Consider the following 14487-nt stretch of genomic DNA (forward strand, 5'->3'; position numbering starts at 1 on the left):
ATTAAAGTAAATCTCTGGCTAACTGAAGTTATCTGACATTAAAAAGCATCTCATACATGTATATATATCATCGGTCCCACATAACCTGGGGCTGCCTCAGCCCTCTGTCCAGTTATCAGGGTGTTTGGCACTAATGGAACCCCATTCACCCCATCTCATATATTCTGGGTGGGAAAAAGCTGTCCGACCCAACGTCTCCCACAGGAAAAGCCCTTTTCTCTGCTGCTATCCATGGCTCACCCATCCTCTCCCCTCCCCTGGCAACCACTGTGTTTCACCTACTTTAAAACTCTTTCTTCTTGCGTACTCAACGATCGAAGGACATCTCTATCTCCAAGGCTTTCTCTGTTCTTCTGTCTCCCCGCCCCCTCTTTTTTCTCTCTCCATTTCCTTTTTCCTCATTTTGCCTCTTTGATTCAGCTAAAACTTGACCCAACTGTCACAACATGTTATACAAGGGTTAACTTTCCCATAAAATATTTTTATTTCCTTGGGTTTAAGGGCGTACCAATATGGCAGAAGTATTATTTTATACTGTTGTGTTGTAGGCACATACAATTTTGGTTACATTTAAGATTATGTAGGATTTGGGGAGTCTTACTCGAAACCTAATAACCAGATCTAACATTGTGAAGGGAAACCTGTTTCTGTCTTACAAATCTCAGGTATACAGCTTATCCTGTGGTTGGATGAACTAGTGCCAACTTTATAGGTGAATACCGAGTAGAAATATATAATGGGAAAATCTGGCCACAGGAAGGTTGTTCTGCAAAAAATATTTTAGAGAGCACAAAAGTAAGACCCAATTAACTTATGATCAATGGTATGATAAACCTCAAACGTTCTTCCATGTGCCTAGTCAGGAAACGGTTTGTCATACCCATGGTAAGTGACGTACTATTCAAGGCTCCAGGGGTAACATGGAAGGCAGGACCAACTTGAGGTCACCTCACAGGTAGTCTTAGGCATGTAGACTGTGGTGAGTACAAGGAAGGAAAGGGAGAAACTACCATGGGCCCCCCGGGGCCTCACCCGGGTGGAGGCTGGACATCTGCCTAGATCAAGGCACAACCACAAGCTGTGGTAAGATCTTGACATGGGAGCTTCAAAAGCACTAGTTCTATCCCAACCATGCTAGAAAATTACTTCTATAAATATATTTAATCATATTTTTACACCTAGATTGATATTTGTCCTGAAATAAATCAATAATCAACATCTTTTTCTACTAGGTTTATTCTGAGAGAGTCCCCAAAACATAAGACTTTTGCTTATCCTATGAATTATGTCCATGCTTCTATTTTTGCTGTTAGCTTGTCAAAAAATTATTTTCCAGGCATTTGAGTGAAGCCAATGTTATTGGTAACAGCTCTAAATATTATTGTTTTTTTGTGTGTTTGAGTACAGGTGACACACAATGTTACATTAATTTAAGGTGTACAACATAGAGATTCACAACTCTATAGCTTATGCTGTTGTTACTGATGAAGATGAAAGTAATAATGGATTGTGTACCAAATTGCCTGGCTTTGTGCCTGGTATATAGGAGTCACAAGATAAACGCGAATGGACTCTTAAAAATTCTTTACCGAGTAAAAGTGAAAATGATATAGAAAGAACTCACAACTGCACAAATATCATGGAAAGAATAATCCCCCCTGAGAGTGCCAACATTTAAATATTTTATTGTTCTAAGTAATCTCTATACCCACAATGTGGGGCTCGAACACACAACCCTGAAAACAAGAATCGCATGCTCTACCAACTGAGCCAGCCAAGCACCCCCCAGAGTGCAAACATTTAAAAGGCAAGAGATGGAAGTGGCAGAGCTGACTTCGTCCCATTGGGTCTTGTTATATTTGTGAAGGGATGGGATTTGACCAGTGACAGGTTCTTACTTATGTTGTACAAGATTATATTAAAACGAGATTCTACTCTAGTATGGGAAATGAGAGAAATATATGTAAACCATCTTATAAAAGATGTTTGGATGAAAACTTTTAGATGGCGTCCCATAAGCATCTATCCAATGGCCAGGATGACTGTGAGAGTTTGGACTACTGTTCAGCAAATAGCCACACCCTCCCCCCTCCTACCTCGGGCAGAGTGTGCTTCTCACTCCTTTGGCCATGTGCTTGGTCTTCTGACTTGCTTTGCTTGGTGGAATGTTAGTGCACCTTCTACTGCACAGAGAGGCTTGAAAAGTGAGCAGTTGCTCTTGCTCTCCTGTCCCCCTGCCTTTCTCCATAAATAGAATGGGCCTTAGGTATCTCTTGGTCCAAGGAGAATGAAACATGGTACAGGCCCAATCCAATCACAGCGTGGAGTCTGATGAGTTGTCATCAGCCAGTGTGCCCATGTGCGAGCTGACCTACAACAGTAGGCCGATTGTTGTTCCACACGGAGTCTTGGGGTGGTTTGTGATGCAGCATTATTACAACTATTAGGATGACCAAAGTCTCTGAGGGAGGGGTAGATTTTGTTTCAAACTGAAGCCATTACACCTTCTTTCAAGATAGGCAAATCTATTCTGAAGTTAGAATACCTATCGATACATTTAAAATTTTAAATTATTTAAAATATTAAACATCTAATTTAAATATGAGAGATGTTATAAATTATGCTACCTTTTGAGGTGAAAAACAACGTCCTCTTCAGCTGCCTGCAATCTGGGGGCAACCCCTGCGAGATAGTCCTGGGGAACATTGTGTTTGACCTGGTTTCCATAAGCCTCTCATGAAAAAGCCCATCTCACAGTATGGTTACTAGAAACTAACATGAAAGAGACTGGAAAAATCTTCAACTCTGAATTGTGTGGGGGCCTAAATGCTTAAATTTGTTTCCCTGAAAATGAATGTTGTTTTGACATGCATATTTTAAAAGGGCAGAAGACCTCAAGCCTTTGACAGTTTCAGGTTTAAGTTTCGGCTTCCTGGCAAGCTGATTCTTTGTTGTGCCAGACAGCTATGATGCATGTTTCACAGCAGGTGGAAGCCTCAGTAATTTAAGCAAAATGTTGACTCTTTCAGCCAAGGAAAATGCAGCCCACCAAGGAATGTTGCATTAGAGCCTCTGAATAGAGAGGGAATCACAGCCACAAAATTAGAGCCTCCTAGTGAAGGCAGGAAGAAAGGACCCCAACCCCGGCTTTGGCGCCTTCTTGCCATTCCATATTTGGGCAACAGGAAGTATGGGAGAACTTTCTAGATGCTGTTACCCTCAAAGAAGCAATCTGAAAGTTATTCCAGTTCCTTTTTTTCCCTAAGCAAAGGAGTCAAGCAAGCCATTACACCTTTCAGTTTTAGATGGAAATAGATTTTTGCGTCATTTATTCAAATGTAAGGGCTTATTTAGCCAGAGCGGCCCCACCTCGGTTGAACAGCCATTTTGTTGTTTATGCAGTAAAACTTAAGTTGACCCTGCCCCCGCCCGGGAACTTAATTTAAAGCAAGTCTGGGGAAACCAGTCCCAGGTAACAAAGCCCAAATACAAGGGTGGGTCAGGTCAGGTGGAGATAACAGCCCGAAAGCTGGGAAGAGTTGGGTCAGGTGGAGACATCCAATCAGTAAAGCGTGCATACTGCCTCCCTAGCTACCACGGAGTATGGGCCCCGCCCTTGGGGTGTCTTTTGGGCACCCATTCTGACTAAGGTGATAGGCTAATTCAAATAGCTACTATGGGGCGAATTGTAGTACAATTGGCCACCCGTGTGTGACCTAGCATGACTGTGCAGCTTTCTTTGTGTATTGCAATCTCATTGGCCACCTGTGTGTGGCCAGGCTCAATTGCATGGCCTTTGCTCTATAAAAGTTAGTCTGTGAGGCAGGGAGGGGTCGCACTCTCTGTAAGAGGTGTGGCCTCGGTCGGTGGGTCTGATTCTCCATGCTTGGCCGGAAATAAAGCTTTGCTTGACCTTCACTTTGTACCAGTCTCACTCCTTTGATCACGGACCCGTTATTGGGGGACCCAACATTGGGCACCCAACACAACCAAGCTGAATAAATACACTTACCATTTATTTTGCCTTGTAGAATTTCCCTTAATACCATTTCATAAACAAGAGGGAAAAAAAGAGATTTTCAGTGAATCTCTCACTTTGTCGTAAAATTGTTACATGTTGCCTGACAAGTGAGTCTACAGCGGTTCCCTTGTAAAAAGGTAAAAATGTCAATTCAGTGTCAAAAATAGCATATAATTGGCATGTAATACATTTCATTCATTTGGTAGTTTGATCTTAAAACTGATGAAATTAGTAGAATAACATTTGTAATTATTTCTGTAATATTTTTCAGAATATAACTAAGTAGTTTAGACTATTACCATCTAAATGCTCTTACACAGGGGAAATCTTTCAAGATTATGTTGTGATTTCATTCTTACGGACTGAAAGAATACCCTGCCGTCCCTTTTGCCAGGTCTTGACTCCTTAAATCTAAAAAATCAGAATTTGAATCCTCATTAAATTATCCATTGAAAAGCAGAATGTTCTAGTCTTTAGATCTTAAAAAAGGGAAAGGGTTCCATGAAATCAACCCAGTTTAACACTCAAATATTAAAATACCTGTGCCATCATGTCTATGACTATGTCTGTGGTTTTTTTTTTTTACATGTCCTTTTCATTTATGCAGAACTTGCAAATACTGCAAACTTCAGTAATTTTTTTCCTTAATAAGTGTAGCAACTAGGGAACAAAGACCAGATAAAATATTTTATTCCAGATGGCTTCATTTAGCATAATTTCAACTTTCAAATTACAGGACCATAGATGAATGTCCTAATTCTGTGTTAAAAGTACTTGACTACTTTGTGGGATGTTTTGTGCCAATTCCTTACTAAATTATCTTGGTCACCGTTGCTAGGTTACACCGCTGGCTTCCCGCAGCTGAAAGGAGGAGAAGGTTACAGGGAACAATTCGGCATCATTAGCATTTGACTAAGAAGGTTGTTGGTTTTGTTGTTGTTTCAACCGTATATCTTAGCATTTTCCCCCTTCTCTAGGGAATGTCATTGTCTATGGGAATACAATTGACACTTACACTACAGTGGAGACGCTCTTAAACATCGGTGTGAGGGGCTCCTATATCCACCTGGTGCAGCCCCCGTCCACTTCCACCATCACCTGCTTCAACAACTACTCAGTGGAGAGCGCGGTGCAGGACGCGCTCAGAGCCGCGGGGGTGACCATTTACTGCGACGCGCTCCTGGCTCAGTGGAACGACGGCGGGTACCCAGACCCTATTCACAGCGCCTGCTTCACCACGCCCACCAAGCCTTTCAGACTTCCGTGCTCCGTAAGTAGGTCCCCGTGGACTTCACTTGCCACCCGCGGAGAGCGGGCACCTGTCCCGGATGTGGGGTCTGAGAGATGGCCCGCGGGGGATTTACAACCACAGGTTTTGGCTTTTCTTTTCTAACGGTTCAGATGATCTCTTGCTGAGCGACAAGCCACCCCAAACTTAGCGGCATAAAACACCAGTCATTTACTATGATTATCTCTCTGTGCTGGGGTTGGAGGGGGCCCAGCTGGGCAGCTCTCACCTGAGGTCTCTAATGTGGCTGAAGTCAGATTGTGGGTGGAGCCTGGAGTCATGTTCATCCCCGTGTCTGGCTTTTGATGCTAGATCAGCTTCAGCTAAGATTTTGTCCGGAATGCTTCATCTTGGCCAGGTGGCTTGGTTCTACGAGCCAGTGGGAGAGAGTAACTGTATCACCTGCCCATATCCAAGGGGAAGAGAATTCGACCCTGCCTCTTCATGGAGGGAGTGTCAAAGGTTTGAAGAGTGATAACTGACCTTGACCAAGGTACTCACCCGTGTCTCAGGCACCATGCTGCTTGCTTGCAGTATATTCTGTCACCTAGCTGAAACAGCCCTGTAGAGGAAAGCATCCCCATTTTACAGATGAGAACACTCTGACCTCAAGTCAGTGGTATGTTGGGTTCCCAACCCAGTTCAGAAGTGCCCCCAATTCTATGCTGCTATTAACTTTGTAAGACTCTGGAAACAGCAGTAGGGTTTTCTCCCTCATGGAATAGGGACTTAGAAGATCTTACTCTCTCTCTCGCACTCTCTCTTACCTACCTATCATCTTTCCAGAGAAGAACTTTTCTCTCAGGTATGTAATAGCCTGATTTACAACACATGTCCTCAGATTTGCCAGTCAGGAGGTTAGCAGAAGCCAGCAGAGGGGGAGAGAGGGATGGGGCCAGTCAATCTAATAGAGAAGCAGGAGACCCTTTACAAAAGGGCGGCTGAGTTCAGTGTGAGTATGGGGCTGGGCTGTTATCGGTTGTGGTAAAGAATGCTAGCCACATTTAGTGGGCAAACTGGTTGGGGGAAGTCATTGGGGGCTCATAGCAATCCCTTACCTAAGTCACATCTTCTGACTCAAGGCCCCACAGGTAAATGAAGGTGACCCTCATCCCCTGCCTGCCCCACAGTCTGTCTAGACAGGACCTCAAAGCAGACCACCAGCACAAAAGAAATTTCTCTTAAATCATTCTATCCTGATTCTATCCCGATAATCTAAGGAAACTTTGCATTCTGCTCCTTCATACATGTTTTTATTCATTCATTCCACAAGTATTCATTGAACACCTGCTAGATCTTAGGCTCTGTCCTAATTGTGAGAGTTAGAGCAGTCTAGCTAGCCGTCTCTAGCAGCCCCTGTGGGCCTTTACTTCCCTATTTGGATCAAAATTGAAATCAGGGCAAAGACATTTTGCAGATACTCTCAGCTGCCTCAGATCTCCCACACCTTCCTCCTGAAACTTCATCCTAAAGCAAACAGAGCCAGGGAAAGTCTCCCGCTTCCCCCACCGTGCTCTGCACCATAAGGAACGGCCTTGGCAGGTGACATTGCCCAGCCCTGGTTGCTCATTGACGTTCATCTGTTTTTGGCCAACAGTAGGTAGCAGCAGGAGATTTCTACCCCCCTACTGTCAGCTCTGAGTAACATCTCTGTCAGGGCAGTAGGAAACTTTTGGTGGGGATGTATACATTCACTGTCTCGACTGCGATCACAGTGTTATGGGTTGCCTTCTGTCCCCACCCCCCACCCCCAGAAAGATAAGGTCCTAATCCCCAGTACCTGTGAATATGACCTCATTGGAAATAGGATCATTATAGATGTTATCAACTAAAGAGGAGGTCATAGTGGATTGGAGACGGCCCTGAATCTCAGGACTGGTGTCCGTCTATGGAGAAAAAGGTTTGATTCAGAGGAGACCCTTGGGGAAAGAGGCCATATGATGAAGCGATGGCAGCTGCAAGTCTTGGAGCAGCAAGCACCACTGGCCACTCCCGGAAGCTAGGAAGACAAGCAAAGGGTCTTCCATAGAGCTCTAGGAGGGAGCATGTTCATGACAACACCATGACTTCAGACATCTCATCTCCAGAACTGTGACAGAGTAAATTTCCATTGTTTTAAGCCACCCAGTGTATGATACTCTATTGCAGCAGGACTGATAAACTAAAACAGATGTTGTCACAAGCATATGCACCTGCTAAAGCTAAAATTTTTACAACCGGAATCATACATTATGTACTAGTTTGTATCCAGCTCCTGTCACTCAGCATAATGGTATTGAGATCCATCTGTATTATTCCATGTAGCATTCGTTTGTTCCTTTTCATTGCTAAGTAGTATTCCATTGCATGTCTATATCACATTTGGTTTATTCATTTAGTTGCTATGCACATCCTTGTGCACATCTTTGTGTAGACATATTTTCACTTCTTTTAGTTATACATCCAAAGAATGGCTAGGTCATATGGTCAGTGAATGTTTGCCTTTTAAAGAAGCCACCATACTGTTTTCTAAAGTAGTTGTATCATTTCATATTTCTACCAGCAATGTATGAGAGTTTCAGTAGCTCTGTATACTTGTTAGCGCTTGCTATTATCCGTCTTTCTAATTTTAGCCATTCTATTGGGTATGATATGATGTATCATTGTGATTTTAATTTGTGATTTCCTGATGATTAGTGAGTTTGGGCATCTTCTCATGTGCTTATTGAGCATTGGTATATATCTCCCTTTGCACAGTATCTGAGCTATTACAAGTGGGTTTGTAAAATTTTGTTTTCCAACTGTTTTACTAGTATATGAAATACAGTAGATTTTGTATATAAACATTGTATCCTGAGACGTTTGCTAAATTCACTTACTAGTTCTAGTAATTGCTTTCTAGATCCATAAATATACCATCTGCAAGTAGGAAGTGGACCTTCTTGCCTTTTTCCATATCTCAAAAGATAACTTTTAGGCATTCACCCCTTTATATGAGGTTACCTGTGTGGTTTTCTTTGGCGCCCTTTTATCTGACTAAGTAAACTTTCATTATTAGTTTGCTCAGAAGATTTATCATGAATAGTTATTGAATTTTGTCAGATGTTTTTCATGTCTATTAAAAAAGATCATATTCTTTTCTCCTTAGTGATGTTGATAGGGTGAATTACATGGATTGAGTTTTAGAATGTTCAGCTAACCTTACATTTCTGTAATAAACCCTAGTCATTCATGATGTATTATCCTTCTTTATATTGAATTTGATTTGCTAATGTTTAAATAACTTTTGAAACTATTTTACAACTATATTCATGAGGGTTCTTCATCTTTTTTCCCCTAGTTTTGTGTAATTTTCCTTGGTTAATTTTCTGGTTTTGTGCAATGTCCTTATAAGTTTTCATTATTTGGGCTATGCTGGCCTCATAAAATAATTTAGGCAATGTTTCCTCCTCTGTTTTCTGAAAAAATTTGTGTAAGACTGGTATTATTTTTTCCTCAAGTGTTTGATAGAATTAACCAGTGAAACCATCTGGCCTGGAGTTTATGTTGTGGGAAGGTTTTTGATGAATTCAATTTCTTCATTAGCTCTAAGGCTACTCAGATTTTCTGCTTCTTCATATGTCAATTTTGGTTATTGTATTTTTCAAGAAATTTGTCCATTTCACTTAAATTGGTTAAATATTGGCACTAAGTTGTTCATATACTCTTATATTATCTATTTAAAGTCTAGAATTTGTACCATAGCCTGTGTTTCATTTCTGGTATTAGAGATTTGTGTTCAATCTCTCCCTGTCCAGCTGATGAGAGAGAGAGTAGAGAGACACAGAACTGTCTGAAGTTTTCTGTCTAGCTAGATGTTTGCTGATTTTATTGACCTTTTTCAAAGAACCAGCTTTCGAGTCTATTAATTTCCTCTTGTCTGTCAGTTTTCTCTTTTTATTGATTTCTGCTTTTAACAATTATTTTCTTCTGCTTGCTTTGGATTTACTTTGCCCTTTTCCTAGTTCCTTAAGGTAGAACCTTAAGCCATTATTTCTATACACATTTAAAGCTAATTTCTTCTGTGTTAGCTGTATCCCACAAGTTTTAATATGTTGAGTATTCATTATCATTTGGCTCAAAAAATATTTTCTAATCTCCCTATGATTTCTTCTGTGACCCTTGGATTATCTAGAAGTATGTGATTCTTAGATGTCATATTTTTGTTGATTTTTAATTTAATATCATTGTGGTCAGAGACATATTCTGTATGATTTTCATCTTTTATGGTTTATTTAGACTTGTTTTATGTCCAAGCATACAGACTAACCTTGTGAACACATAAAGAATATATAGTTTGCCATTGTTGGATATAGTGTGAACAACAATTTTTTAAATTGAAATATGGTTGACACACAATGATGCTGCATTAGTTTCAGGTGTACAACATAGTAATTCCACATATAAAAGTAACAATTAGTTCCGTGTCATTGGCGGTGATGTTTGGATCTTCTTTGTCTTTACTGATATTTATGGTCTAGTTCTATTGATTGCGAAGAGAGATATTAAAACCTCTTACTACTGTTGTGGGATTTTTCTACTTCTCTCTTCTGTTAATTTTTGCTCTCTTTTAAGGCTCTGTTATTAAGAACATGAACATTTCTAATTGTCATATCTGCCTCATTAACTGTGCTTTTTATCATGAAATGTGCTCCTTTAACTCTGATAATATCCCTTATTTTTAAAAAATATTTTATTTTTTTATTTGATATAGAGAGAGAGATAGCAAGAGAGGGAACCCAAGCAGGGGAAGCTGGAGAGGAAGAAACAGGCTTCCTGCCAAACAGGAAGCCCAATGCAGGGTGCAATCCCAGGACCCTGGGATCATGACCTGAGCTAAAGGCAGATGCTTAACTGAGCCACCGAGGCACCCCAAATATCCCTTATTTTAAAGTTCACTTTATCAGCTATCTTTCTTATATTTAGTGTTTGCATGGTTTATTTTTTTTCCATCTATTTACTTACCAAGGTATCATAAAGTAGATTTTGTTAACATTTTTATTGCTGCCATAACAAGTTTGACAAAGCAGCATCCATTTGTTAGCTCAGAGCTCTGCAGGTTGGAAGTCACAGTGTAACTGGCTTCTCTGCTCAGGGATTCTCAAGGCTGAAATCAAGGTGTCCGCCAGGCTGCGCTCTATCTGGAGCTTGGATCTGTGGTTGAATTTGGTTTATTGCAGCTGAGGATGGGAGGTCCCTCTTCTCTTGCTGCTCAGGCAAGGTCCACTCTCCATTCTGAAAGGTCATCCACATTCCTTGCCACATGGCTTCTTCCACCTTCAAACCAGCAACAGAGAGTCTCTCTCTTGTCAAATCCCTCTCACACTTCAGATCTTCCTCAGGAAAAGCCTAGTGTCTATTAAAGGGCTCACCTGATTAGGTCAGACCCACAGAGCATATCTTAAAGTCAGCTATGCCATAGAACACCCCCAATCATGGGGGTGATCATCTTATCACAGTCCCAGTTCATGCTCACACTCAAAGGGAGGGGTGGGAATCTTGGGGACCAGCTTAGAAATCTGCCTACCCCATGCTTTTCTATTCTTTCTGCATTTTAATTAAAGTGTTTATACCACAAATATTTAATGTAATTTTTTATGTGGTTAGATTTAGGTCTGCCATTTTGGTATTGGTTTATTGTTTGTCTCCTTTGTTTTTTGTTATTCTATTCCCCTTTGCCTCCCTTTTAAAAAATTAGAGTATTTTTTTAGTGCTCTATTTCAGTTGGCCTCTGGTGTATATCTTATTTTATTTTTTAGCAGCTGCTCTATGGATTATAATATATATCAGTAATCTTTTATATCTAGTTAGAGTTAATATTGTACCATTTCAGGGGTGCCTGGGTGGCTCAGTCATTAACCATCTGTCTTCAGCTCAGGTCATGATCCTGAGGTCCTGGGATGGAGCTCTGTCCCTGGCCCCTGCTCAACGGGAAGCCTGCTTCTCTCTCTCCTACTCCCCCTGTGTGTATTCCCTCTCTTGCTCTCTCTCTCTCTCTCTTTCTCAATCTGTGTCAAAATAAATAAATAAATAAAAATATTTCGCATAAAATATAAAAACCTTGCAACCATACAGGTCCCTTCTCCCCACTTTCTGGACGGCTTTTTCTGTTACATTTGACATGTATCTACACACACTGAAAAACCAACAAAAGTACAAGTTTTGTTTTAAACAGTCATACATATTTTAAAGAACTTAAGAAGAAAAACAGACTTTTATGCTTAACCGGATATTTTCCAATTTTATTGTTCTGTCTTCATTTCTGAAGATCCAGATTTCCATCTAATATAATTTCCTTTTACCCTGAATGCCTTCTAGAGCACATACAATTGCAAGTCGGCTGGCAATGGATTCTCTAGCTTTCCTCTTTCTGAAAATGTCTTTATTTTGCCTTTGTCCTTGAAAGATATTTCCACTGCATATAGAATCATGGCCTGAGAGGTTTGTTTTTGTTTTTGTTTTTCCTGCCTTTCAGCATTTCGAAGATGTTTTTTTCCATCATCATCTGACATAGAAAATTTTGATTTAAGAAATCTGTCATCATTCAAACCATTGTTTCCCTGTATTTAATGTATCATTTCCCCCTGGATGCTTTCAGAATTTTCTCTCTATCTTCAGTTTCCAGCAGCTTGATGCTATGGGGATTCTGTGTTTATTTTGTCTCAAAGCATGGTTTTTCTTGAATTTATCTTGTTTGGAGTTCATTCACTGAGCTTCTTGAATCCATGCACTTATAACTTTTGCTAAATTTCAGCAAGGTCTTGGCCATTATTTCTTGCTTCATTCTTCTTTCCTCTCCTCCTCGAGAGTCCCCTTCTGGAACTCTAATAACATCTGTTAGACTTTTTCTTACTGTTGCATGAGTCCTTAAGGCCCTATTCATTTGTTTTAATCTCTTTGTATCTTCTCTCTCTATTCTTCACATTGAGTAATTTCTATGGATGTAACTTCAAGTTCACTGACTCTTTCCTCTACTATCTTTATTCTTCTACTAGCATAGAAAGTGACTATAGTCCATCTTCTTTCCACCAAAATGAGGAAAATTATCCTCCTTCTGATCATTGTTCCAAGTGTCTACTGCCCTATACCATCTATCTCCTTTTAAATGCTCATTGAAATCTTTGGGTAGTAGTTTTTGTACTTTGACCAGAGTTTATAGTTATATCAGTTAGAGGATTAGTCTGAGAGGATTACATCATTCCAGAAACAGAACTCTTGAGCTGGTATTTTGGACTCACATCAATACCTTGCTTCCTTCTACCCAGTGGTAGTGCCTCCTGGGTGCTCCCCAGATGCTCCAGCCTCCAGCCGGCTGTCTCCTTTTTCTATACAGCATTCATTACAGTCTGAAATCCTTGTCAAGGTGGTGACTTTGTTGGTGTCCATCTCTCCAATTAGATTATAAACTCCGTGTTTATCCTTTTCACCAAGATATTCTTGGGGCCTAACATGGGAAGTTTGTGTAAATGCATAATGTATGAGATTTATCAGATCACTGACTCCTGATCTGCTAACTAGGGAGTTTTGTTCTCCCTAATCAGAATTATAAATACAAGTACCCTTAAATATTCATTCAGAACAACATCAGTGTGGCCAGATATTTCTACTTCATATTTTTATCCAGTATTATAATGTTAAGTTGACATTAAAGGAGTGTATGAGTTGCATTGAGAGGTTTGTAACTTAGAACACGTGTTCCCTCGAACTGTGTTAGATTTGCTTATTCAGTTTTTAGTCTGGTTCACAAACTCCTATGAAATTCCCAGTGTGACAAATTTGTGAATGCTTATACCAAAACAATATAATACGATTGCAGTACCAATAATCTTTAACATCTGGGTAAATAAGAGATAATATATTTAACATGCAACTTAATTAAAAGTGGGTTTAATTAGGAAAAAAATGGGTAGGTAGAAGAATGTTTGTGGGGATGCTGAAGGGGGCTCCTGAGTATTTTCAGGGGCTCGAGAGGTTGATGGTGCTCTTTTTTATGTGTAATTTCAATTCAAATCAAATGGCTTTCCATATTTTTATATGAAGAGGAGATCTATTTTTATAATGATGGGAACAGAGTGGAAGAGAGAAAAAAGAGTAATAGAGAGACAGAAAGATCCAGAGTCAGAGAGAAACTCGGAAAGATGTATTTTCCTGTGGTCGCTGAGTAAGTGTTATAAAACAGGACAAGTTCTAAAGAGACTTGAGGAAGCTGCCTAGTATGTAACTGGGATAGGGTTAGATAGCTGAAGGAATAGAAACAGTGAAAAGGGCAATGGCCCTAGGAGCTCCCTGAGGGAGAACAAAGGACATGACGTTGTCCAATAGAACCGATAGAAATGGTCTATATCTGTGCTGTCCAGTATGGCAGCCACTAGCCACCTATAGCTTTTGGGCATTTGAAAGAGGTACTACAATTGAGGATCGGGATTTTAAATTTTGTTTAATTTTAATTAATTTAGATTTATTTTTTTTTAATTTTTTTATTTTAATAAACATATAATGTATTTTTATCCCCAGGGGTACAGGTCTGTGAATCGCCAGGTTTACACATTTCACAGCACTCATCATAGCACATACCCTCCCCAATGTCCATTTCCCCACCACCCTCTCCCGTCCCCCCTCCCCCTAGCAACCCTCAGTCTGTTTTTTGAGACTGAGTCTTTTATGGTTTGTCTCCCTCCCAATCCCATCTTTTCATTTTTTCTTTTCCTACCTCCCCCCAACCCCCCCCCTGCCTTGCATCTCCACTTCCTCATATCAAAGAGATCATATGATACTTGTCTTTCTCTGATTGACTTATTTCGCTAAGCATGATACCCTCTAGTTCCATCCACGTCGTCGCAAATGGCAAGCTTTCATATCTTTTGATGGCTGCATAGTATTCCATTGTGTATATATACCACCTCTTCTTTATTCATTCATCTGTTGATGGACATCTAGGCTCTTTCCACAGTTTGGCTATTGTGGACATTGCTGCTATAAACATTCGGGTGCACGTGCCCCTTCGGAGCACCACGTTTGTATCTTTAGGATATATACCCAGTAGTGCAATTGCTGGGTCGTAGGGTAGCTCTATTTTCAGTTTTTTGAGGAATCTCCACACTGTTTTCCAGAGTGGTTGTACTAGCTTGCATTCCCACCAGCAGTGTAGGAGGGTTCCCCT

The 14487-nt window shown here is 40.4% G+C and overlaps 1 protein-coding gene across 1 annotated transcript in view; it reads left to right on the forward strand.

Annotated features, from left to right (window-relative positions):
• The window catches only part of CFAP61 (cilia and flagella associated protein 61), a gene marked incomplete at both ends in the record, with an annotated part of 286170 nt that overhangs the window by 203109 nt on the left and 68574 nt on the right, over window positions 1–14487 (forward strand). The window contains one exon of the mRNA XM_080814415.1: window positions 4999–5291. Coding sequence (XP_080670541.1) covers window positions 4999–5291 — 293 coding nt within the window. The remainder of the gene's footprint in view (window positions 1–4998; window positions 5292–14487) is intronic.

This window comes from Martes martes (genome assembly GCF_963455335.1).
Source record: "Martes martes genome assembly, chromosome: 9".
Lineage (NCBI taxonomy): Eukaryota > Metazoa > Chordata > Mammalia > Carnivora > Mustelidae > Martes > Martes martes.